The sequence below is a fragment of the Dendrobates tinctorius genome, unplaced genomic scaffold (genome assembly GCF_039654945.1).
Source record: "Dendrobates tinctorius isolate UK_male_01 unplaced genomic scaffold, ASM3965494v1 ptg000098l, whole genome shotgun sequence".
NCBI classification, from domain to species: domain Eukaryota; kingdom Metazoa; phylum Chordata; class Amphibia; order Anura; family Dendrobatidae; genus Dendrobates; species Dendrobates tinctorius.
The window spans coordinates 17,766,295-17,793,449 of record NW_027361766.1 but is presented as its reverse complement, the minus strand read 5'-3'; the positions used below and the strand labels follow the sequence as shown (position 1 = coordinate 17,793,449).

At 43.5% G+C, this 27,155-nt stretch overlaps 1 protein-coding gene across 1 annotated transcript in view; it reads left to right on the top strand.

Annotated features, from left to right (window-relative positions):
- REN (renin) overlaps positions 1 to 26,854 on the top strand; it is a 41,050-nt gene extending 14,196 nt beyond the window's left edge. The window contains exons 4-8 of the mRNA XM_073587326.1: positions 1,096 to 1,292; positions 15,713 to 15,835; positions 21,242 to 21,386; positions 21,797 to 21,895; positions 26,693 to 26,854. Of these exons, the coding sequence (XP_073443427.1) occupies positions 1,096 to 1,292; positions 15,713 to 15,835; positions 21,242 to 21,386; positions 21,797 to 21,895; positions 26,693 to 26,854 (726 nt within the window). The remainder of the gene's footprint in view (positions 1 to 1,095; positions 1,293 to 15,712; positions 15,836 to 21,241; positions 21,387 to 21,796; positions 21,896 to 26,692) is intronic.
- The last annotated feature ends 301 nt before the right edge of the window (positions 26,855 to 27,155 follow it).

Here is a 27,155-nt window from a genome sequence, read left to right as displayed (position 1 = left end):
ATACATATTTTGCATTCGGTTAAAAAGCTGAATAGGACATGTAAATATCACATATTAAAATGGAATGTGGATTAGCTATATATTCAGTTTAATGTTCCGTGTAAATCATGATACAACGAGCAGAATGCAGAAAACATGCAGTCAACAACAAACTATACCAGTTACATTCACTTGCAGTACTGTATATAGTCCACAGGAGGCATTGCTTATTCACTACTGCGAGTACTGCAGCTCAGTTCTGTTCTTATACATTGGAGCTGGTACCAGCTGATCGTGTGTTGGTCGAGAATTGGAATTACTCCTCCAATGTGATATTGGTGACATAACCTTGGGGGTAGATCATCTATAGAAAGGTAGTGGACAAAGTGTTAATATGTATAGAAAATTAACTCTGTCTATATTAATTAGTTGTACAATTAATACATCTCTTACATATCTGTTGGACCCTTGTCCACCAGGGCCTAAGCGTGTCAGCAACCTGACCCCCTATGCTCACTCTTTCTCTTCCTTTTTATTTATTTTTTTGTTCTCACTCTTTCTTTCTCTTTTTCTTTAATTTTCACTTTTTTCTCTTTCTCTCTTTCTTTCTCACTCTTTTTTTTCTCACTTTCTTTCTCGCTCTTTCTTTCTTGCTCTTTCTTTCTCGCTCCTTCTTTCTTTTTCACACTATCTTTATTTCTCACTCTCTTTCTCACTCTTTCTTTCGTTCTTTCTTTATTTCTCACTTTTTCTTTCTTTTTCTCACTCTTTCTTTCACACTTTCTTTCTCGCTCTATCTTTCTCACTCTTTCTTTCTTGCTCACTCTTTCTTTATTTCTCACTCTTTACTTCTCACTCTTTCGTTCTTTCTTTATTTCTCACTTTTCTTTCTTTTTTTCACTCTTCCTTTCTCACTTTCTTTCTCGCTCCTTCTATTCTTCTCACTTTCTTTCTCGCTCTTTCTTTCTTGCTCTCTTTCTCACTCTTTATTTCTCACACTTTCTTTCTCACTCTTTCTTTCTTTCTTTCTTTCTTTCTTTCTCGCTCTTTCTTTCTTGCTCTTTCTTTCTCACTTTTTCTTTCTTTATTTCTCACACTTTATTTCTTTCATTCCAGGTTGCAGATATTCCTGTCTTTCAGGTTTTTGCAGAAGCTACAGAACTACCTGCATTTCCTTTCATCTTTGCCCGCTTTGATGGAGTATTGGGTATGGGATTTCCGACACAAGCAATTGATGACATTACGCCTGTCTTTGATCGAATTCTGTCTCAGAAAGTCCTGGAGGAAGAAGTATTCTCGGTGTATTACAGCCGGTGAGAAGGATTAAGGCAAATTGCTTTCATAAATATTATTATGGAATCCATATCATAAATTAGAAATGCGTTAGTGGGATTTATCCTAATACCTACCTCCTGAATTGTATCTTAAAAGTTTTGTTATTTTCATATGCCTGCGTGCTATAATAATGCATTATTATAACTAGGGCTCTGTTCACATCTTTGTTGGAAATTCCCATATTTATAGTTCATTATTAGCACAGAACCTGCATGAAGGACACCAGTCTCACCAGGTTGATCCAATTGACTATAATGTGGTTCATCTGGTTTCCATCATGGCGTCCAATATAGATGTGAACAGAGTCACTGATTAGCACAGTTATGTTGTCAAAAATTTTACTTTTCTGTAGCTCTTAACCACTTATTCTCACTTTCTTTTCTCACTATCAACACCTTGAGAAAATACCCCAGCTGCTTGGGTAACCAGAATCTCCTTTCTTTGCAGACAATACAAGTGAGAAGATAAGTTCCCATCCCCTTCCTATTGATGTCACTCACACTAAGTTTCCCAAGTGGTAACAATTACAAACTGTCCCCCGTGCCAGCCCATTTTCAATGATTCTTTTTGCTTCACATCTTCTACTCAATCTTCCTTCCTAACTATCAAGAAATGAAGATAGTAACCTTTCCAAAATACAGATTGCTTTTTTTTTTATATAGATGAGTTAGAATAAAATAAATAGATAAATAGCCTTTAATTTTGTGCATGAACAAAGCAATAATTCTAAAAAGAAATTACACATGTACGCTGCTGCATTTGCACTACAAATTATCCATTACATGGCAGTGTAGACCTAATGATGACTTGGTTTGTGCTACGGTCTTCCAGCAAAGGAGAGTCCATCATATAAATTTCTTTTTGTAGTAAACAAATACAGTGCCTTGAAAACGTATTCATATCCCATGAACTTTTGCACATTTTTCACCTTACACCAACAAATTTAAATGTATTTTATTGGGATTTTACATTATATGCCAACACTATGTAACTAGTATTTGTGGAGTGTAAACAATTTGCAGATTTAATTTCCCAGAGGAGCATGCATGGCTTATAAGTCTCCTTACTCTGACATGATAGGTATGGCTTGTCACTCTCCACAAGAAGAAACGTTGTCCCTTAGACTGAAGTGTAAAGGAAATGATGCATGGTTTTCTATGGTAATGATACATGATTTTTCCACATGCCATGTAAGGGACACAGCATGTGGAAGAAGGGTCTTCGGTAAGATCAGACCAAAGTAGAACTTTTTGGGCTAAATGCAAAACGCTGTGTGTGGTAGAAAACTAACACTGCATATCACTCTGAAAACACCATTATCACCATCAAACATGGTGGAAGCAGCTACATGCTGTGGGCACGCTTTTTTTCAGCAGGGCCAGGGAAGCTGGTCGCAGCTGATGGGAAAATGGATGAACCTAAACACAAAGCAATCCTAGAGGAAATCCTGTTAAAAAACCTATACTCACCTTCTGTGACGGCTACGTTCCAGCGGTGTCATCACTCACTGTCCAAGGGCTGTGATGCTGTGAAATGACAAGTGATGCTGGTACCCACTCAGCGCTGGCGTAACTGTCTCCACCTTTGGATAAACTGAACATGAAGAGGAAGCCAGGGCTGCAGCTGCAGCCCCAGGACCACGAATGCCGACACTGCTGGAATGGAGCCGACACAGGAGATGAGTATAAGTTTATTTATTTTATTGGGACCAAACATTTAGTTTAAGAAGGGATTGTCCTAGTAGTGGACAACCCCTTTAAAGGCTCAAAAATACGTGAGACTTGGTTGTAGGTTCACCTTCAAGCAAGACAACAATCCTAAACATACTGCAATGGAATGGTTTAACTCAAAGCATATACATGTAAAATTCTAAATCCCATTTAAAATCTGTGGCAAGATTTTAAAATTGATGTTCACAGATGCTTTTCATCCAATCTCAAATCCTAAATCCCATTGAAAATCTGTGGCAACACTTGAAAATTGATGTTCACAGATGATCTCTATCCAATCTTACTGAGCTACATCTAGTTTGCAAAAATGCCAGTCTCTAGATGTGCAAACCTGGTAGAGACATACCCCAAAAAACAGCAGTAATTTCAGACAAAGGTGGCCATACAAAGTATTGACTCAGAGGGACTGAATAGAAATGCTCAGCATAATTTTCAGATTTGCATGTTTAAAATATTTAGAAAAACCTGTATAATTTCCTTTACACTTCACAGATACTTGCATCTTTGTGTTGGTATGTCACATAAAATCTCAAAAAAATACATAAGTTTGTGGCTGTAATGTGAAAAATGTGGAAATGTTCAGGGAGTATGAATGCTTTTTCAAGGCACTGTAATTGAAATGGAAGTTTCTGCCGTAATTTGTACCAAAATTTAAATGTGTCTTGCTTAGGCTGGTTTCACATTCGCGCTTTTTAAGCGCACGCACGGCCGGGGGTAGCTCCGCCCCCGAGCCGGCTCTCTGCCCGGCGTGCCCGCCCCTTCCTTGTAGCGCCGCCTCCTAGCGCACAGCGGCGCCTGCGATCGGCGCACCCTATCTTTAGCATAGGGTGCGCAGATCGTGCGCAGGCCGTGCGCTAGTTGCGCTTTGACCTGCGCTGCGCACTTTTGATGGTGCGCCGTGCGCGCCAAAATCAAACTTTTCGGATTTTGGCGTGCACGGCGCACCGTCAAAAGTGCGCAGCGCAGGTCAAAGCGCAACTAGCGCACGGCCTGCGCACGATCTGCGCACCCTATGCTAAAGATAGGGTGCGCCGATCGCAGGCGCCGCTGTGCGCTAGGAGGCGGCGCTACAAGGAAGGGGCGGGCACGCCGGGCAGAGAGCCGGCTCGGGGGCGGAGCAACCCCCGGCCGTGCGTGCGCTTAAAAAGCGTGAATGTGAAACCAGCCTTAGTGACTATCTTCCAATGACTGTCAACTCTTCATTTTATTGTAGGCTGCCATCTTTCTATTTTACAATATGTATAAATAATTTTCAGCTATTTTTTTTGAAGATAAAGAACTTGCAGTGTGGCCCATTCTTTAAAGGGAACTTGTCATCAGATTCATGCTGCCAGAACCAGGAGCAGGATGACTTCTCTTCACCCTCCTTCAGTTGACTGACAGGTCTCTCCCTATGGGAAAACTGGTACACAGAGATACAGCTGTATCAGTGTATATCTATGTACCTGTCTTCTAAAGGTGAAGGAAAAGTCATTTTTTCATTCCTATAAAACCACTAAAAAATGATGAAAAACAACTGGAAAAATTTAATTTTCTCTATTTTGTGAGGTTCCTTGAAATCAAACCCACAATATGTATCACTGCAGACAACGGATGAAGCTGAGCCACAGGCTCCAGTGACATCACTGCCAGAATTTTGTGTACTTGAAGCTGTGATGCAGCCACCAAACCCAGATTATACAGTTACACAGAGATATATTCTACATAGCAGTGTATTTCTATGGCCTTGTATTCTACAGGGAGAATAAAAGTCTGTTTTTTTTTTTCCTATAAATTTGCTAAATTGTTAAAATATAACGAACAATTATTACAAGAATGTCATATTTAATGCGCTTTAAAAAAAAATAACATCACAAATAATAATAATAATAAATTTTATTTCTATAGCGCCGACATATTCCGCAGCACTTTACATTTCAGAGGGGATTTGTACAGACAATAGACATTACAGCATAACAATAATCACATAGATTATAACAAATACCAAGAGGAATGAGGGCCCTGCTCGCAAGCTTACAGTCTATGAGGAAAGAGGTAGACACGAAAGGTGGGTGGTAACAGTTGCCCTGATTGTATGGACCAGCCATAATGTTAAGTGTGTAACAGTACAGACACAGAGGGCTAATGGATGCATAAAGCATGTGGGAACATGATGCGGGGAACCTGGTTATGGTAAAACTTTTGGCTGTGCCACACAGGGATAGATTAGGTTAATGTGTTGAGGCGATAGGCCAGTCTGAATAAATGTGTTTTCAGGGCACGCTTAAAATTGTGGGGATTGGGGACTAATCGTATTGACCTGGGAAGTGCATTCCAAAGAATTGGCACAGCACATGTAAAGTCTTGGAGACGGGAGTGGGAGGTTCTGATTATTGAGGATGCTAACCTCAGGTCATCAGCAGAACGGAGGGCGCGGGTAGGGTGGTATTCTGAAAAAAGGGAGGAGATGTAGGGTGGTGCTGAGCCATGGAGGGCTTTGTGGGTGAGAGTAATAAGTTTATACTGAACTCTGGAGTGGATGGGTAGCCAGTGTAATGACTGGCACAAGGTAGAGGCATTGGTGTAACGATTGGTGAGGAATATGATCCTGGCTGCAGCATTCAAGACAGATTGGAGAGGGGACAGTTTGGTAAGAGGGAGACCGATTAGAAGAGAGCTACAATAGTCGAGACGAGAATGAATAAGAGAAACAGTAAGAGTTTTTGCAGAGTCAAAAGTAAGAAAACGTTGAATTCTAGAAATGTTTTTGAGGTGCAGATGACAAGAGCGAGCCAGTGATTGAATGTGGGGGGCAAAGGAAAGCTCGGAGTCAAGTATGACCCCAAGACAGCGGGCATGTTGCTGGGGAGTAATAGTGGAACCACACACAGATTTGGCAATGTCGGGTATAGGTACATTTGTAGAGGGAGGAAACACAAGGAGTTCAGTCTTTGACAGGTTCAGTTTCAGATATAGTGAGGACATGATGTTAGACACAGCGTTTAGACAATCGCCAGTGTTTTCTAGAAAGGCTGGCGTGATGTCAGCAGAAGAAGAAGCGTATAATTGGGTGTCATCAGCATAGATATGGTACTGGAAACCAAATCTACTGATTGTTTGACCAATAGGGGCAGTGTACAAGGAGAAGAGGAGGAGGCCTAGAACCGATCCTTGAGGAACCCAAACAGTAAGGGGAAGGTGAGAGGAGGAGGAGACAGCAAAAGATACAGTAAAGGAGCGGTCAGAGAGATAGGAGGAGAACCAGGAGAGAACGGTGTCCTTGAGGCCAATGGAACAGAGCATAGTGAGGAGGAGCTGATGATCCACAGTGTCGAACGCTGCAGAGAGATCCAAGAGAATTAGCATGGAGTAATGACTAGTGTTGAGCATTCCGATACCGCAAGTATCGGGTATCGGCCGATACTTGCTGTATCGGAATTCCGATACCGACTTCCGATATTTTTTCAATATCGGAATTCGGCATCGGAATCGGAAGTTCAAAGTTGATTGACAGCCTGACGTCATCATGATGCGCGGTGTGTGCGCATCATGATGCGCCGTCATTTCGGGCCTTCCGGGGGTCTCTGCCGGCCTGCCGGGGGCTGTGTGGACTGCCCGGGGTCTGTACCGGCCTGCCGGGGGGCTGTGCCGGCCTGCCGGTGGTCTGTGCACCCTGTGGGGGTCTGTACCGGCCTGCCGGGGGGCTGTGCCGGCCTGCCGGTGGTCTGTGCACCCTGTGGGGGTCTGTACCGGCCTGCCGGGGGGCTGTGCCGGCCTGCCGGTGGTCTGTGCACCCTGTGGGGGTCTGTACCGGCCTGCCGGGGGGCTGTGCCGGCCTGCCGGGGGGCTGTGCTGATGTCCGGGGGTCTGTGCAAGCATCGTCCGATGGGACTACAAGTCCCATCTGGCGATGCCTGCTACCATGACAGTGATTGACACATTAGCCAATGATGGGACAGTAGTAGTCCCATCATCCGGCTAATGTGTTAAATGTTAAAAAAAAAAAAAAAACTACATACATACTACATACATACTACATGCATGCTACATACATACTACATGCTACATACATACTACATATATACTACATGCATGCTACATACATACTACATGCTACATACATACTACATATATACTACATGCATGCTACATACATACTACATGCTACATACATACTACATGCTACATACATACTACATGCTACATACATACTACATACATGCTACATACATGCTACATAATGCATGCTACATACATACTACATACATACTACATGCATGCTACATGCATGCTACATACATACTACATGCTACATACATACTACATATATACTACATACATGCTACATGCATACTACATATATACTACATGCATGCTACATACATACTGCATGCTACATGCATACTACATACATACTACATACATACTACATGCTACATACATACCAAATATATACTACATACATGCTACATACATACTACATACATACTACATACATGCTACATGCTACATACATACTACATATATACTACATGCATGCTACATACATACTACATATATACTACATGCATGCTACATACATACTGCATGCTACATGCATGCTACATACATACTACATACATACTACATGCTACATACATACCACATATATACTACATACATACAATACATTCATACAATACATACATAGACATACAGTACATATAACATAGAGTAACATACTTACCAATACTTGTCACATTGTTCCCCGAAGCCATTGTCTTTTCCGGAATAAATATTAACATAACAAACCACAAAAATACTCACCCACGATCCGAAGCAGTCCACGAGTGTGTCCCACGACGATCTTGGGTAGAGAACTGCAGCATCAGATGATGCTGCCGTTCTCTACGGGCTGCAGGAATCCAATGACGGAAGGTAGGTATCCTTCCGCACTGTATTCCTCCGCCACTTAAAAAAAAAAAAAGTCCCTAGTCTCACTTTATACCATTGCTGCGTGGGAAATTCCCACACAGCAATGGCATAAAGTGAGACTAGGGACTTTTTTTTTTTTTAAGTGGCGGAGGAATACAGTGCGGAAGGATACCTACCTTCCGTCATTGGATTCCTACAGCCCGTAGAGAACGGCAGCATCAGCTGATGCTGCAGTTCTCTACCCAAGATCGTCGTGGGACACACTCGTGGACTGCTTCGGATTGTGGGTGAGTATTTTTGTGGTTTGTTATGTTAATATTTATTCCGGAAAAGACAATGGCTTCGGGGAACAATGTGACAAGTATTGGTAAGTATGTTACTCTATGTTATATGTACTGTATGTCTATGTATGTATTGTATGAATGTATTGTATGTATGTAGTATATATGTGGTATGTATGTAGCATGTAGTATGTATGTAGTATGTATGTAGCATGCATGTAGCATGCAGTATGTATGTAGAATGCATGTAGTATATATGTAGTATGTATGTGGTATGTATGTAGCATGTAGTATGTATGTAGCATGCATGTAGTATGTATGTAGTATGTATGTAGCATGCATGTAGTATATATGTAGTATGTATGTAGCATGTAGTATGTAGCATGCATGTAGTATATATGTAGTATGTATGTAGCATGTAGTATGTATGTAGCATGCATGTAGTATATATGTAGTATGTATGTAGCATGTAGTATGTATGTAGCATGCATGTAGTATATATGTAGTATGTATGTAGCATGTAGTATGTATGTAGCATGCATTTAGTATATATGTAGTATGTATGTAGCATGTAGTATGTATGTAGCATGCATGTAGTATATATGTAGTATGTATGTAGCATGTAGTATGTATGTAGCATGCATGTAGTATATATGTAGTATGTATGTAGCATGTAGTATGTATGTAGCATGCATGTAGTATATATGTAGTATGTATGTAGCATGTAGTATGTATGTAGCATGCATGTAGTATATATGTAGTATGTAGCATGTAGTATGTATGTAGCATGCATGTAGTATGTATGTAGCATGCATGTAGTATGTATGTGGTATGTATGTAGCATGTAGTATGTATGTAGCATGCATGTAGTATATATGTGTTATGTATGTAGCATGTAGCATGCATGTAGCATGCATGTAGTATGTATGTAGTATGTATGTAGTATGTATGTGGTATGTATGTAGCATGCATGTAGTATGTATGTAGTATATATGTGGTATGTATGTAGCATGTAGTATGTATGTAGCATGCAGTATGTATGTAGCATGCATGTAGTATGTATGTAGTATATATGTAGTATGTATGTTGCATGTAGTATTTATGTAGTATGAATGTAGCATGTATGTAGTATGTAGTATGAATGTAGCATGTATGTAGTATGCATGTTGTATGTATGTAGCATGTATGTAGCATGTAATTTTTTTTTTTTTTTTTTTTTTACATTCAACACATTAGCCGGATGATGGGACTACTACTGTCCCATCATTGGCTAATGTGTCAATCACTGTCATGGTAGCAGGCATCGCCCGATGGGACTTGTAGTCCCATCGGACGATGCCTGCACAGACCCCCAGAGCCTGCACAGACCACCGGCAGGCCGGCACAGCCCCCCGGAGCCTGCACAGCCCCCCGGCAGGCCGGCACAGCCCACCGGAGCCTGCACAGACCCCCTGGCAGGCCGGCACAGCCCCCCGAAAGGCCCGTACAGACCCCAGAGAGGCTGTACAAGGCAAAAACAGGGTTTTTCTTATTCCGATACCGGAAGTCCCATAGACTTGAATGGGACTTCCGGTATCGGAATCGGCGATACCGATACTTTTTTTAAAGATCGGCCGATCCATTCCGATCCGATACTTTGAAGTATCGGACGGTATCGCTCAACTCTAGTAATGACCATTTGATTAGCTGTTAGTAGATCATTAGAGACTTTAGTGAGGGCAGTTTCAGTAGAATGTAAAGAGCGGAAACCGGATTGGAGAGGGTCGAGAAGAGAGTTATCAAAGAGATAGCGGATAAAAAGGGAGTGGACCAGGCATTCCAGGAGTTTAGAGATGAAGGGAAGATTAGAGACAGGTCTATAGTTAGCGGCACAGTTTTGGTCGAGAGATGGTTTTTTAAGTAGTGGATGTATGATGGTATGCTTAAATGAGGAGGGAAAGATACCAGAAGAGAGAGAGAGGTTAAATATTTTAGTTAGGTGAGGGGTGACAGCAGGGGAAAGGGACTGGAGGAGATGTGACGGAAATGGGTCACTGGTGCAAGTGGTTGGGCGAGAAGATGCAAGGAGCCTGCTTACTTCTTCTTCTGTGACTGGTTCAAAATCAGAGAGTGAGCTAGATGCAGTGGGGGAGGGAGGACAGTGCATGGTATGAGGTGATTGGGAGATCATTTCCTGTCGAATCTGGTCAATTCTTTCTTTGAAGTAATTGGCCAGATCGTCAGCTCGGAGCTCCGTGGTTGGGGCCTGTACTCTTGGGTTGAGTAGAGAATGAAAAGTGTCGAAGAGATGTTTCGGGTTATTGGACAGTGAGGTGATGAGGGTGTTGAAATAGGTTTGTTTGGAGAGGTGAAGGGCAGTGTTGTATGTTCTAAGCATAAACTTATAATGGATGAAATCTTCGTGTAGATTGGATTTTCTCCACAGACGTTCGGCGCACCTGGAGCACCGCTGCAGGAAACGTGTTTGCAGGGTGTGCCAGGGTTGTCGCCGTCTGTGTTGTGGTGTTCTATTTATAGGGGGTGCAAATTCATCCAGGGCACTTTGAAGTGTTTCATTGTAATGCTTCAATGCAGAATCAGGACATGAGAGGGAGGAGATGGGGCCAGTGAAGACTGCAAGTTCTTCATAAGTTTCTGGGTGTTAATGGCCTGTATGTTTCTATAAATATGGACAGTGGGGGTGACCTGAGCAGCCTGGCAGTTCTTCATAGAGAATGAAAGAAGATTGTGGTCAGAGAGCAGGAGAGGGGAGTTTGCAAAATCATCCACTGTACAAAGCCTAGAGAAGACCAAGTCAAGGGAGTTTCCTTCTTCATACGTTGGAGAATTAGTAAGCTGCGAAAGGCCAAACGAAGAGGTTAGAGATAAAAGGTGAGTAGCAGATGGGGAGAGTGGAAGAGCAATGGGGATGTTGAAATCTCCCATGATGAGGGTAGGGATGTCACAGGAGAGAAAATGTAGAAGCCAAGTGGCAAAATGATCCAGGAACTGATGGGAGGGGCCGGGAGGATGATACACCACCGCCACTCGCATGGACAAGGGGGTGTAGAGTCTGACGGTATGGACCTCAAAAGAAGGGAAGATGTTATGAATGAGTCACCAGAGGAGGAAAAAACAAAAATACAAGCTAAGTCCAGAAAACCGGAGAGGTTGGTAGCTAGCGGATTGCCCCTGATTCTATTCACAACAACTAACAGTAGCCGTGGGGTGTTCCTACGGTGGTCCTAGACACCTCGTTCACAGCCGGAGAACTAAATAAACCTAAAGAAAGAAAGGGGAAATCTAAACTGCCCCAGAGCAGACTCCAAAGCAATAGACAGCCCCCAACATGTATTGACGGCGAAAACAGATGAAAACACAAACACAGACAGAAAGACAGGCTGAGCAAACGATGGGGCCCTCACTAACTAGATAGGACAGGAAAGAAAAGCAACTGTCTGCAATCACGCAAAAACCCTGCCAAAAATAATGTCCAACACGTCTGATAGAAAAGGCCCTGAAGTCACTAGACTTCAAAACACTATATCAGCACTCAGGTATAATCTGAAAACAGAGCAAAGAGATCAACTGATCAGAGACAAAAAATGGAGTTCAGCCAGTCCCAACCAGGGCTGGCTGAACACAAACACTAAGTAAACCAGACAAATCTCATGGAACAATAGCAGAGCAAAAACTTAGCTTTAGTAGACAGGACTAAACTGGAGGCCAGAGCTCAGAGCAGAGAGGATCACCAGCAACCCAGCAGGGCGTCGGCGGCCTTATATCCACTCAGAGATTCCGGATGTCCAATCACACTCCACCTGTTCAGATGACAGGTTTTTCCCATCCAAATCAATTTCACTACCTCCTTTCACCAGCAGAGGGAGTTCATCGGACATCAAAGGTGAAGGAGAAAATGAGCTCATAACAGGAAGACTAGTGAGGGTAGTTGAGAGATAACCTGAAAGGTACATTTTGGTGATAGGAGCAGAACAACGCATCCACCTGCTCTATTGTCTGATCTTGGGGTATGAGAGAAGTGTAGTTCCCCGTATGAAAGAGCAGCAGCAGCGGTAGTGTCTGACTGCTGGATCCAGGTTTCAGTGAGAGCCAGGAGGTTAAGAGAATTAGAAAGGAAAAAGTCATGAGTGAAGGAGAGTTTGTTACACACTGAGCGAGAATTCCAAACTGCACAATTAAGAGAGACAGATGGCATGCAGGGAATATTAATAAGATTAGAGGTGTTTTTGAGTGTAGCAGTTGAGGGGTTTGACTTTCTATAACATGGGGGACCAGGGTTGGGAGCAATGTCTCTTGCGACTAGGAGAAGGAGGATAGAAAGAGTGAGCAGATGGTTAAGTGATTTGTGAGAGCGTCTCTTATGTTGAATGGTGGGACTGACTGGATCTGTGCAATTTAACAATGTGAAAAGAGCATGAGTGCTATACAAATCAGCAAATAACATGGACATATTTGGTGTCTTTTTGATTGTAACAGCCCACACAATACAGCGATTAGATTATATACAGTGATAGGTAAATGGCCTAAAAAAAATGCATAATAGATTTTTTTTCTCTATTAAACCATTAAAAAATGTAATCAAAATGACTGTGAATGAATGAACAAAAATTAAATCCACAGGTCCCAACTATAGATGAGCAGGACGCACACATGACATTGTGCCTGCCCTGGCTAATCAAAAGCCGCGTCAAGGAAGTCGGAAGATATGAGATTTGTGGGCCTCTAACCTGGATACTGGACCGAAGTGCCATGAATTTAAAGGCTCATCTCTAGCCCCAAACGCCCTGGATACATTGCCAGCCCCAGATCTGGGTCAACGCCCTGCAGTCGGGCGTATACTGAATATCTCTCACTGCCCTCTCCCCTCTGACATCTCATCCTGCCTGGAAAGAAATACATGCTAAATGGGTGTGGCTAGCGGTGTGGTCAATATTTGCCATGGTGCGCTACGTGCGCCTCTTCATTTGTCCCTCTTTCTGCTCTTGAAAAGTTGGAAGGTACAGTATGGTCAACAGGGACAAATAGTCCCCAGCTGGCTTTTCAAAACACGTTTTGTCTGAAAAGCTGCAGCGTTGTTGAGTAAAACATATCTGGCTGCGTGACTGAAGCCAGTGTCTGTGGGTCAGGCAGCGTGAATTTGATTAGTTTCCCTTTAAATATGTGCACTAACTGGTACATTAAATTTAAATACTGACCACTAGATGTCGTTGTTCTCTAGGAAAATCTGATAAAAAGAATGATTTCACTGCAATAAACTATGACATTATGCCAGATGTATTTTCACTTACTATTAAAGGGGCTGTCCAGTACTTTATATTGATGGCCTATCCTTTGAATAGTTGGTGGGGGTGGAATACCTGGACTCCGCCGATTAGCTAGTATTGTTGCTGGCGGCAACCAAATGTACGCAGTTACAGAACGTAACCTCTGTTCTGTAAAATTGAGAACATCTGGCGCCCGCCAGCTCCAAGAGCAGCTGATCGGCAGGGTTGCTGGATGTCACACCGCCACCTAATTAAAGGTAACTTGTCACCAGGTTTTCCTAATATAATGCATGGCCATCACATTTAAGGCCTCTTTTACAGTATTCTAATAACCCGTAGATAAGTACAATCCCCTCTGCATAGTACGAAAAAATACCTTTTATTATCCCCACCCTATTATGGTGCTGTCCGAAGGGGGCGGTCTTGCTCTGGCCCCTCCTGCAATCTTGCTTGCTTCATATGGATGACGCGTTCTATGTCATCCACACTGTGTCCCCTAATTGTGCAACTGCGCAATTCTCTCACTTCACGTCTCTGCCCTGCTGAGGTCAAAGCAAAGTACTATTGTGCGCATGCGCCAGGTTTACTTCTGGTTCATCGGCGCTCTTTGACCTCTCCCATCACATTACAGTTGTATGCTCTGACCTCAGCAGGGCGTAGAGAAGTGCGCCCGCTTTGGATAGTGAATGGGGAACACTGTGTGCATGATGTAGGATGGGTCATCCACATGAAGCAGGGTAGGAGGATGGCGATTGCAACGAGAGAAGAGGTGTGAAAACAAGACCAGCAACTCCCATCGGACCGAACTGCACTGTATGGGAGGGTAATAAAAGGTATTTTTTATACTATACAGAGGGGACTTGCATATAGCATACTAGAATAGTGTAAAAGAGGTCTTAAAGGTGGTGGCCTTACTTTATATTGAGAAATCCTGGTGACAGGTTCCCTTTATAGTACTGGACAACCGTTTTAGCAAGTTTCTGAAATATATATATATATATTTACACCAACCTCTGTTCTTTGTCTCTGTTCAAAAACTGAGCAGTAAAAAATATCAATCAATAAGAAACAGGTTCACATTAGCATAACAAAGAAAATGTATATATTGTCATTTGGTAATACTGTTAATAGTATCTGTTCCCTAATATAACATAAGATTCTTCTACAATCCCTTTTGTCATTGATGTAGGATAGTAGCATAACTAGAATCCAATAGGCACTGGTGAAAAATTTGGACCTAGGCCCCCAACTACACGTTGGCCACATGTATTAGCCCTTGTGACGTTCTAAATCTTATAATGACATACATGCCCCCCATAATGTAATAATATTCCTTATCTTCTACTAACATTAACCACCCTGGTGTAATGTCGCCCATTCCAGGCCCATTCCAGTAATAAAGTCCCCCATCCTGGGCCCCTTGCATTAATAATGTCCAACATCCTGTGCCCCTTCATGGTATAATGTTCTCCATCCTGGCCCCTTTCCTGGTATAATGTCCCCAATCATGAGCCCTGTCCTGTAATAATATCCTTAACCTGGCTCCTTCCTGGTACTGTTTAATGTACCCATCCTGGACCTCTTCCAGCAATATAGGTCCCCATCCAAGGTCCTTTCAGTAATGTATGTCCCCATCCTGGCCCTTTCCAGTAATATATGTCCCCATCCTGGCCCCTTCCAGTAATATACGCCCCCAACCTGGAGTAATCTCCTCCATCCTATGCCCTTCTAGTAATATATGTCTCCTATCCTGGGCCCTTTCTGCTTTAATGTCTTTTCTCTTTGGACCACACTGTAATAATGCAGCTGTTTTCTAACATTAAAAATAAAGATTTTTCTCACCTTTCCTTGCCCCCACAACGCTATTCTTCTGTAGCTGGCACAGAGGCTGGCAGCTGACTTTGGCGCGTGTGATGCATGACATCACTGCTATGTGCCATCTGCATGCCGTCAGCTGTAAGCCTCTGATTCGCCGGCAGTGGGTTTGATGGTGCAGGGACCCGGTGGGTCTCTGCACCGCAATACTTTTCAGCTGAATTTGGGTCCTTGGAGGCTCATCCAGCTGGAATAGATGCTGCCGTTGGCGGACTTGCCTCCCGAATGGGTTCGGTTGCGGTCGCAGAGGGTACACCTTAATTGGTATTCCCCTTTTGCAGAAGTTTTAAATGAATTATATATTTTAATATGTATTTAAAACCACTTATGCAGTGTTACTTGTATCTTGCTACAGGGATTCCCATCTAAACCCTGGAGGTGAAATTATGTTTGGTGGTTCGGATCAGTCTTACTACATGGGAAGTTTTCAATATCTCAATCTTAAAAAGCATGGATTCTGGCATGTTAACATGAAAGGGTAAGGAAAGAAGGGATAATCAGACTGCATAGCATTAAACCACAAATGTGCAGCAAATATGTATATATAATATCATACTTTCCAAAAATTTGGAATCTGCTGCTGTGTGTGCCAGAGAAATAAATATTCTAATGAGCTACTATGGATTAAATCAGCTTGGACATTACACATAAGCTTAGGTCAGCGTATACTTCCAAATGAATGCAGAGGCAGCCAAATGTATAGCATTGCTTAGTTGGGCAGGTCAATAGAGCCCAATCAAGACATACAAAATGGAAGTGTTCATTAAAGTGGGATTTGCTCTTCAAACCTTCTGGGGTCATCACAGAACACAGAATCAGACCCCAATCAGAGGGCAATAAAACTTTCACACTCCTTATCTATGAACTGTTCCAATATTTATGTTTATCCCTCTCCCATAATGACAATTCTGCTTCACATCATTTGTCTTATCTATTGCCGTTATTTCTGTGCTGTTTTGTGTATTATTATTATTAATATTTATCTATATAGCGCTATTGATTCCATGGTGCTGTACATGAGAAGGGGTTACATACAAATTACAGATATCACTTACAGTAAACAAACAATCACAGACTGATATAGAGGGGAGAGAGGACCCTGCCCTTTCGGGCTTACATTCTACTGGATGGTGGGGAAGGAGACAGTAGGTTGGGGGGTTGCAGTAGCTCCAGTGATGGTGAGGCGGTGGCTCCAGTAGTGGTGAGGGGGCAGCGGAGATCATTGCAGGCTGTAGGCTTTCCTGAAGAGATGGGTTTTCAGGTTCTGTCTGAAGGATCCGAGTGTGGTTGATAGCCGGACGTGTTGGGGAATCATAGAATCATAGAATCATAGAATCGTAGAGTTGGAAGGGACCTCCTGGGCCATCTGGTCCAACCCCCTGCTCAAAGCAGGATTCGCTAAATCATCCCAGTCAGATATCTGTCCAGCCTCTGTTTGAAGACTTCCATTGAAGGAGAACTCACCACTTCTCGTGGCAGCCTGTTCCACTCATTGATCACTCTAACTGTCAAAAAGTTTTTTCTAATATCTAATCTGTGTCTCCTCCCATTCAGTTTCATCCCATTGCTTCTAGTCTTTCCTTGTGCAAATGAGAATAAAGTTGATCCTTCTACAATGTGACAGCCCTTTAGATATTTGTAGACAGCTATTAAGTCTCCTCTCAGTCTTCTCTTTTGCATCCTTCTGGAAAAGAATTCCAGAGGATGGGGGCTATTCGGGAGAAGTCTTGGAGGCGGTTGGGTGAGGAGCGAATAATTGTGGAGGAGAGAAGGAGGTCTTGGGAGGATCGGAGATTACGTGTGGGAAGATATCGGGAGATTAATTCAGAGAAATATGGAGGAGACAGGTTATAGATGGCCTTGTAGGTCAGTATTAGTAGTTGGAATTGGATACGCTGAGGGAGTGGGAGCCAGTGAAAAGATTTGCAGAGGGGAGAAGCGGAGGAGTAGCGAGGAGAGAGATGAATTAGTCGGGTGGCAGAGATAAGGATGGACTGGGAGAGGTGCGAGGGTGTTAGCAGGGAGGCTACAGAAAAGGATGTTGCAGTAGTCGAGATGGAAGATGATGAGGGCATGAACAAGCATTTTAGTAGAGTGAAGGTTGATGAAGGGACAGATTCTGGAAATATTTTTGAGCTGGAATCGGCAGGCAGTGGAGAAAGCTTGGATGTGTGGTTTGAAGGACAGGGCAGAGTCGAGGGTTACTCCGAGGCAGCGGACCTCCGGTACGGGGGAAAGCGTGATGTCGTCAATTGTTATAGATAGGTAAGGAAGATCTGTGAGATGGGGGAAAGATGATCAGTTCAGATTTGTCCACATTCAGTTTGAGGAAGCGGGAGGAGAAGAAGGATATGGCTGATAGACAACTCTGGGATTTTGGAGAGCAGAGGGGTGACGTCTGGGCCAGAGAGGTAGATCTGGGTATCATCGGCATAAAGGTGGTACTGGAATCCGTGGGACTTTATGAGTTGCCCCAGGCCAAGTGTATAGATTGCGAAGAGTAGGGGTCCTAGAACAGAGCCTTGGGGGACTCCAACAGAGAGAGGGTGGGATGAGGAGGTAGTGTGGGAATGGGAGACACTGAATGTGCGGTTAGAGAGGTATGAGGAGATCCAGGATAGGGTAAGGTCTTTGATGCCAAAGGAAGAGAGGATCTGTAGTAGGAGGCAGTGGTCAACTGTGTCGAAGGCAGAGGACAGGTCTAGAAGGAGGAGTATAGAGTATTGTCCGTTCGCTTTGGCTGTAAGTAGGTCGTTAGTAATTTTGGTCAGGGCTGTCTCAGTGGAGTGATGAGGGCGGAAACCAGATTGTAGATTGTCAAAGAGCAGGTTAGATGAGAGATGGGAGGAAAGTTCAGCGTGGATGTGCTGCTCCATGAGTTTGGAAGCGAATGGGAGCAGCAATATTGGGCGATAGCTGGACATAGCGGTTGGGTCGAGGGTTGGCTTTTTGAGGATAGGCGTGATTGTAGCATGTTTGAAAGCCGAAGGGAAGGTACCGGAAGTTAGTGATAGGTTGAAGAGGTGGGTTAGAGATGGGATAAGAGTGGTGGCGAGGTTGGGGAGGAGGTGGGATGGGATGGGGTCAAGTGCACAAGTGGTGAGGTGTGATTTGGAGAGAAGATGAGCAAGCTCCCCTTCAGTGATATTGCATAAGGATGTTATGGTGTTTGGGCATTGGTCTGGTATACAAAGGGGTTGTGGTGGTTGAATAATAAAGACTTGCCCTGTTTGGTCTATCATGTTTTTGAAACGCATGGTGAAGTCCTCAGCAGAGATTAGGGAAGTTGGAGGGGGCAGTGGTGGGCGGAGGAGGAAGTTAAATGTATAAATATGAGATTTATCCCTACTCCCTGCGCTCTTATCCCTACTAACCAGGGTCAGCACTCTTAGCCCTACTACCCAGGGTCAGCGCTCTTAGCCCTACTACCCAGGGTCAGCGCTCTTAGCCCTACTACCCAGGGTCAGCGCTCTTAGAACTACTACCCAGGGTCAGCGCTCTTAGCCCTACTATCCAGGGACAGCGCTCTTAGCCCTACTACCCAGGGTCAGTGCTCTTAGCCCTACTACCCAGGGTCAGCGCTCTTAGCCCTACTACCTAGGGTCAGCGCTCTTAGCCCTGCTACCCAGGGTCAGCGCTCTTAGCCCTACTACCCAGGGTCAGCGCTCTGAGCCCTACTACCCAGGGTCAGCGCTCTTATAGCCCTACTACCCAGGTTCAGCGCTCTTAGCCCTACAATCCAGGGTCAGTGCTCTTAGCTCTACTACCAAGGGTCAGTGCTCTTAGCCCTACTACTCAGGTTCAGTTCTCTTAGCCCTAATACCCAGAATCAGCGCTTTTAGCCCTACTACCCAGTGTCATCGCTCTTAGCCCTACTACCAAGAATCAACGCTCTTAGCCCTACTACCCAGGGTCAGCGCTCTGAGCCCTACTTCCCAGGGTCAGGGCTCTTATAGACCTACTACCCTGGGTCAGCACTCTCAGCTCTATTACCCAAGGTCATCGTTCTGAACCCTACACTCAGGGTCAGGGCTCTTAAAGCCCTACTACCCATGGTCAGCGCTCTTAGCCCTACTACCCAGAATCAGCGCTTTTAGCCCTACTACCCAGGGTCAGCGCTCTGAGCCCTACTACCCAGGGTCAGCGCTCTTAGCCCTACTACCCAGGGTCAGGGCTCTTATAGCCCTACAACCCAGGGTCAGCGCTCTTAGCCCTACTACTCAGGGTCAGGGCTCTTAGCTCTACTACCCAGGATCAGCGTTCTTAGCCCTACTACCCAGGGTCAGCGCTCTTAGCCCTACTACCCAGGGTCAGCACTCTTAGTGCTAGTGCCCAGGGCCAAAGCTGTTAGGCCTACTACCCAGGGTTAGTGCTCTTAGCCCTACTACCCAGGGTAGGCGCTCTTAGCCCTACTGCCCAGGGTCAGCGTTCTTAGCCCTACTATCCAGAGTCAGCGCTCTTAGCCCTACTATCCAGAGTTAGTGGAAGGAGCGACGGCCGGGGAGCAGGCAGAAGAGGGGTGAGTGGTGTCAGAGATTGACACTGCTCCCCAGTGTGACTTGGCCCTGGACACCGCTGTGCTGAATGCCTGTGGCAATGTCAGGTTTTTTTCTCTTCGAAATACGCCCCCTTCGGGTAGACAGAAGGTGGAGCCTCAGGCAGATGCCTATCCTTCCTACCCTTCACCCTTGCCCTGATTGTGGGAATTTTTTGCAGTGTATACATTGAAGTCAGTAACAAAATAGATTATTTTAAACTGTTCCAGTCCAGATCAATTATTAATTACCATAATACTTAAATGAAGTAATCCCACGCAGATGTATTACCTGAAATTGGCATTTCTCTTGTAATTGCGTGACTGATTCCAAAAGTATTATTAACAAAAATCTATTAATCTGAATGGCAGATTCCTTGCAATATTCTGTCAGATCTCCAGACCTGAAATCAACAAATCATTCCTTTGGGGCCTGACAGGAAATGTCTGTAAAGCGCTCTTATCCCTACTACCCAAGGTCAGCGCTCTTAGCACCACTACCCATGATCAGCACTCTTAGCCCTACTACCCAAGGTCAGCGCTCTTAGCACCACTACCCATGGTCAGCACTCTTAGCCCTACTACCCAGGGTCAGCACTTTTAGCCCTACTACCCATGGTCAGCGCTCTTAGCCCTACTACCCAGGGACAGCTTTCATAGTCCCACTCCCACAGGCCGCCCTTGAGCACAAGCTTATCTTTAACTGAAAACTGCAAGTAAACATTAAACAACAAGATGGATTTCATCAACCACAGTATCAATGTAATCAGTATAACGGTGCCGACCTGACACTGTCTGTAGGTTACTGTGCACAATCCAGCTGACAGGTTCCCTTTAAGCGCAGACACTCCCTTACAGATTTTCCTTACATGGCAACGCTTTTTGATACAGCTGTGAAGGAAACTATGAAAAAGCCCTAATCCTTGCCATGCACAGTGGTTAGGTGTACTTCTGTGCAGGAGAACTGATGAGGAGATATCTTAGCGATCACAGGTGGTCCTGTAGGGCAGAACCCTACAAATGAAAATGTTACATTACAATTATGGTCAATTAAACATTGCATAACATACTGATAGGGAATTTAGATTGTGAGCCCCATCAGGGACAGTGATGAAAATATGTGCAAACTGTAAAGCGCTGCGGAATATGTTAGCGCTATATAAAAATAAAGATTATTATTATAACATTTTGATTGCTAGTAGCTACATATGTATCTTTAGTAAGAACACAGTAATAGGATGGCCTCTTACAGGTGCATTTAACATAAAGTACAAACATAAAGATTTCTAGAACTGACATTACAGAACTTCACAAAATTTGTCTGAACTAACGTAATGTAATGGCCTACAGGGTATCAGTTGGTGCGGAGGTCCTTTTCTGCAAAGAAGGTTGCACAGTGGCAATAGACACAGGAGCAGCTTACATCACCGGCCCTGCTGGTTCAGTATCTGTCCTGATGAAAGCAATAGGAGCCATACAGCAATTCGCAGGAGAGGTAATAAAAATATAATAAACATATTTTTGTTATTTTAGATCTACAAAGTTTTAAAATGGCCAGAAAACATACAACCATGTGATATTTCAGCTTTTCTTTTTTTAATAAATTTGGAAAAATTTCTACATTTCTGTTTTTTTCAGTCAAGATGAGGTGCAGAGTGTACAGTAATGAGAAAAAATGAACTTTTTTGAATTTACCAAATGGCTGCAATGAAACAAAGATTGAAAAATGTAAAGAGGTCTGAATACTTTCTGTGCTCACTGTAGAACACAGCCCAAGTGTACATTCATGTGTATGGGGAGTCGTTAGAGAAAGATGTCATGAGAGACCATGTTGTTTTCTTGATTTAATACTTTAATTTGTAATGTTAGTGTCTTATGTAATTGTAATGTTTGTTTCCTTTATAGTATACTGTGGAATGTGATAAAATCTCTGAGCTTCCTGACATCTCCTTTCATATGGGGGGAAATGAGTACACGCTTAAAGGACAAGCGTACGTCCTACGGGTAGGTCAATAAAATGATTTCTTTTTTATTTAATGGTAAATAGAGCACAGTACGAAGCATGTTTGTAAACAGTAAAAACCATGTCTGTCTCCATTATAAATCATACTTTGGATCCAGAATAGCATCAATTCAAGACATAATAAAGGCTAAGCACTACAGTTATGTATTTACTGTCTGTAGGAAATCTGTCAGTAGGTTTTTGCTATTTAATGTGAGAGTACTACAATGTAGAGGCAGAGAGCCTGACTCCAGCAATGTGTCACTTGCTCAGTCACTTGCTGTGCTTTCAATACAATCAGTGTTTTATCAGGAGCAACTAGGTGTCTCATGCCATGCAGTCCAGATTATGTAACCCCGCCCCTACCACTGATTGGCAGCTTGTACACAGTTAGCTGCCAATCGGGAGTGTGGGCGGGGTAATGCACAGCTCAGCATTCTGACTTCTACATCTACAACAGATAAAACAGGGATATTATCAAAACTGTACCAAGCAGTACATTAAGTGATATATTGCTGGAATAAGGCTCTCAGTCTCTGCATCAGGCTGCTTTCAGATTACATAGCAAACACCTGCTCACAAATGCTCTTTAAATAATCAAAAATATGATTATACAATATCTCCCACTGCTATAATGTCACACTATATCTTACTTCTCATAACTTGCTATAAGTAAGTAGTCACCTTATTTATCCTCTGTTTTAGGCATGGTTCACTGAACCATACTTTTAGTTTTTGCTGCGGACAGCACTCATCCTAACATCCCACAGACAGCACTCATACCAATGTAATAGGGCTACTTAGATGACCGTTTATTACACGTACCAAATGTCAATGTGAAAAAAATTGCAGCATGCACTAGTCTTTTCCATATTGTTGATGAAACCGTCCGATTCAGGTCTATGTGTGCGCCAAAAAAATTGAATCCCATACGGATCAACCGTACAGCATCTCATTTTATTTTTATTTCTAGAAACGCAAAACACATCAACATAAATTTACCAATATCATAAAATATAATGTGTCACTAAAAAACATTCTCAAAATCACTGGGATTTCTTGAAACATTCCAGAGTCATTGCCACATAAAGTGACACGTCAGATTTAAAAAATGTGGAATGGTCACTAAGGCGTTAATTCCCAGTTTGGTTATATGTCTAAGGCTAGTTTTACACTAGCGTTTTGAGGCGCAGCGCATGCTTGCCGTGAAGCTCCGCCCCTGTCATGCCTCCTCTGGTCAGCGACCTGCGTAACCTATCTTTAGCAGCGTCATGCGCCCATAGGTAGAGCTGACCGGAGGAGGTGCGGCAGAGCTTCACGGCAAACGTGCGCTGCGCCTTAAAACGCCAGTGTGAAACTAGCCTAAGATATATATATTAACATTTGTTTGTTTTTTACATTTTAAAGAAAGCATTTTCCCCTTTAAACGTATCAGGGGAGGATGGGTGGGATTCAAATGTTGGGAGATGATCCCAAATGACCCGTTTCCTGCACCCGATACTCCACACCCTGCCTATGCCATTTATTAAACCCTATCCCTCCCAGCCAATCCCTGTCATGAGGGTCCCTGACTAATTGCATAAGTCTGTGCCCACCCTCCCTTTAAAGATGGCAATTATGTAATGTTTTTTTCTAGTGCACGTGCTTCACAATGTGCTGCTTAGGCTATGTTCACACTGCGTTTTTGCCCTAGCTTTAGCATGTACACCAGGAAAGCTATCAACGTATACACTAAATATATCAATCGGGCTGTACTGCCAGACGGCAGTATATCGCAAAAAAGGTATAGAATAGCATTGTAGAGGTAGGCTGCACCTTCCCATCAAGCAGAATCCAGTAAAAACACACATATTCGGTAAGCACATCCATTTTTTTTAAACATTGAATTCAATTAGGCACCAGATATAGCCTCCATGCAACATACTTGTACATACTGGGAGCTTTTCCTGGCATATACATTAACTGGAGGCCATAAAATAGGGTGTGAACATAGCTTTACAGTACAGCTCAGACTATACATAAAGAAATAATAATCTTTATTTATATAGCGCCAATATATTCCGCAGCGTTTTACAGTTTTTTAACAGTTTCAAAACACAAGTCATAACTAACAACATTAACAATACAATAATTAAAGCAAAATAAGACGACCCTGCTCACGAGAGCTTACAATCTACAATGAGGTGGGGGAGATACAAAGTACAGGTGTGTATTTACCATGATGTATTTACAATGATGGTCCAGCCATCTTGAGGGGGTGGGGATAGATAGAGAAAGTGAATGGGCTACACAGGCACACTTACACATAAAATGACTTTGATTAGTAAACGTAATAGGTCACTCTGAACAAATGCGTTTTGAGAGAGCGCCTAAAACTGTGCAAATTGTGGATAGCCCTAATTTCTTCGGGTAGAGCATTCCAGAGGATTGGCGCAGCGCAGGAGAAATCTTGGAGTCAGGAGTGGGAGGTACGGATTAGTGCAGTGGATAGTCGAAAGTCTTTTGCAGAGCGCAGCGGTCAGCTAGGCCAATAGACAGAAATGAGGGAGGAGATGTAGGGGGGTGCTGCACTGTGGAGAGCTTTGTGGGTGAGAACAAGTACTTTGAACTGGATCCTATAATGAATGGGCAGCCAATGTAAGGACTGGCGAAGAGCGGACGCGTCCGAGTACTGATTAGCCAGATGGATGACCCTGGCTGCTGCATTAAGTATGGACTGGAGAGGGGAAAGTCGAATAACGGGGAGGCCAATTAATAGAGCGCTGTAGTAGTGCAGGCGGGAGTGGATCAATGCGACAGTGAGGGTTTTTGTTGTTTCCATGGTGAGAAAAGGGCAGATTCTAGAGATGTTGAGATTGTATATGGGATGTGAAGAAGAGATTGGTGTTAAACATAACACCCAGACAGTGCTTCCGGGGTGTTATTATGGTGCCACCAACGCAGAGGGAAATGTCAGATTTATGGAGGTTAGTAGACGGTGGCAGCAGAAGAAGTTCAGTTTTTGATAGGTTGAGTTTCAGATAGAGAGTGGACATGATGTTGGAGACTGCGGACAGACAGTCACTGGCATTCTGTAGTACAGCGGGGGGAAGGTCGGGGGATGATGTGTATAGTTGTGTCATCAGCATAAAGATGGTACTGAAAGCCAAATCTGCTGATGGTTTGTCCAATTGGGGCCGTGTAGAGAGATATAAAAAGGGAGCCAAGGACTGAGCTCTGAGGTATCCCGACAGTGAGAGGAAGAGATGACGTGGAGCCAGTGAACAAAACACTGAATGAGCGGTCAGAAAGATAGGAAGAGAGCCAGGAGAGGGCAGTCTCCTTAATGCCTAGTGACTGGAGCCTAGAGAGTAGGAGGTGGTGGTCAACAGTGTCGAAAGCTGCAGAAAGGTAGAAAAGAATGAGCAGAGAGTGGTCACCGTTACATTTTGCTGTCAGAAGGTCGTTGGTCACTTTGATAAGTGCAGTTTCTGTCGAATGTAGGGAGCGGAAGCCGGACTGTGAAGGGTCTAGGAAGGAGTGAGTGGAGAGGTTAGGGGTAAGGTGGGAGTAGACTAGGCGCTCCAAAAGTTTAGAGATGAAGGGGAAGATTGGAGACTGGTCTGTAGTTTTTGTGCAGGATGGGTCGGGAGTGGGTTTCTTTAGTAACAGAGTAACGATAGAGTGTTTGAAGGAGAATGGGAAAATGCCTGAGGAGAGGGAGAGGTTAAAGATTGTAGTTAGGTGAGTTGTGATGACTGGCAGAGATGTGAGGGAATGGCGTCAGTAGTGCATGTAGTCAGACGAGAAGAACAGAGGAGTTTGGAGACTTCCTCTGTGATGGGATCAAAGTGGAAAGTGAGCCAGGGGAAATGAAGGGAGGGATGGAAGTCACAGCACTTGGTGGTTGGGAGCGGATTTCCTGATGGATATTATCTATTTTTTCTAAAAAGTGGGAGGCCAGGTCATCAGCGCAAATATCTGTGATAGGGGCTTGTGCTTTTGGCCTGAGGAGGGAGTGAAAGGTGTCAAAAAGTTTCTTGGGGTTGTTGGCTAGTGAGGAGATCAGGGTGGTGAAGTAGGTCTGTTATATGAGGCCTGAAATATGGTTATACTACATAATCATTCTAATACGTTAATAATAAAACCACATTATACCACTCTGCTTAAAGAACTCCAGAAACATGTTTTATCCCCTGAGTATTTCTAAATATGTATGTCATATAGTCCTTTTGAATGAAAACATTTACCGATCGCCATCTTTCCCAGTTTCCAGCGCCGCTCAGGTCGTGTTCTGGGTCACATCACCATTCCACTTTTTTTCTGGCTCCCAGAGGAACTGTTGTCTGTGACTGTGCTGCTTCTACAGAGTAAGCTCTGGAGACTCAGAACGAGGTACCACGTGCTTACATTGTGAAAGCCACTTTGGGCCCACACAAACCTCTTGTGTGATCCAGCGAGTCTGCTTGACCTGGAATGACCAAAGCAAAGCTGGAAAAAGGAATTAGAATGCTGGAAACAGTATTACAGTACATTACGGACATATTTAGAACGGTTTAAGGAATAAAATGTTTGTAGGGAGTGCTTCTTAAAGTTACACCAACACATTTGGAAAAACCTCACCTGCGCTCATTCCATGATGGTCCTCAATACTATATCAATATACTAACAGAATCCAGGCTGCTTAACCATGCCAGCATTCCGCTCTTATTTCCACTAGGGCGAGAGAAGCTGTTAAATAATAACTAAATAATAATAATAGTGAAAAATAAAGCAAAAACGCAGCAATATACACTATTTTAATGTATTTTTTATTTCAGCAATTACAGTTTGGAGAAGAGGTCTGCCATGTAGCATTCTCTGGTCTGGACATCCCTCCTCCAACAGGACCTCTTTGGATTTTGGGGGCTACGTTCATTGGACAGTATTACACAGTATTTGATCGTCGTAATAATAGGATTGGATTTGCCACATCTCTCTGAAAGCTCTTATTTTGATACACTAATATAACCACACATAATTTTGGGGGGATTGTTAATCAATATTAAAATGATTTTTTATATTAATTTAAGGGGAAGCTGTCACATGATTCATGCTGACTGAACCTCGGGTAGCATGAATTAGAGGCCGGCTCCTGCACTACCAACATAGTGAGCAATGAGGTGAATAGTGTAATGTTCACACGTTCAGTGTTTGTTGAGTTTTTTACCTCAGTATTTGTAAGACAAAACCAGAAGAGGGTGATAAATACAGAGGTGGTGACGTTTTTCTATTATACTTTTC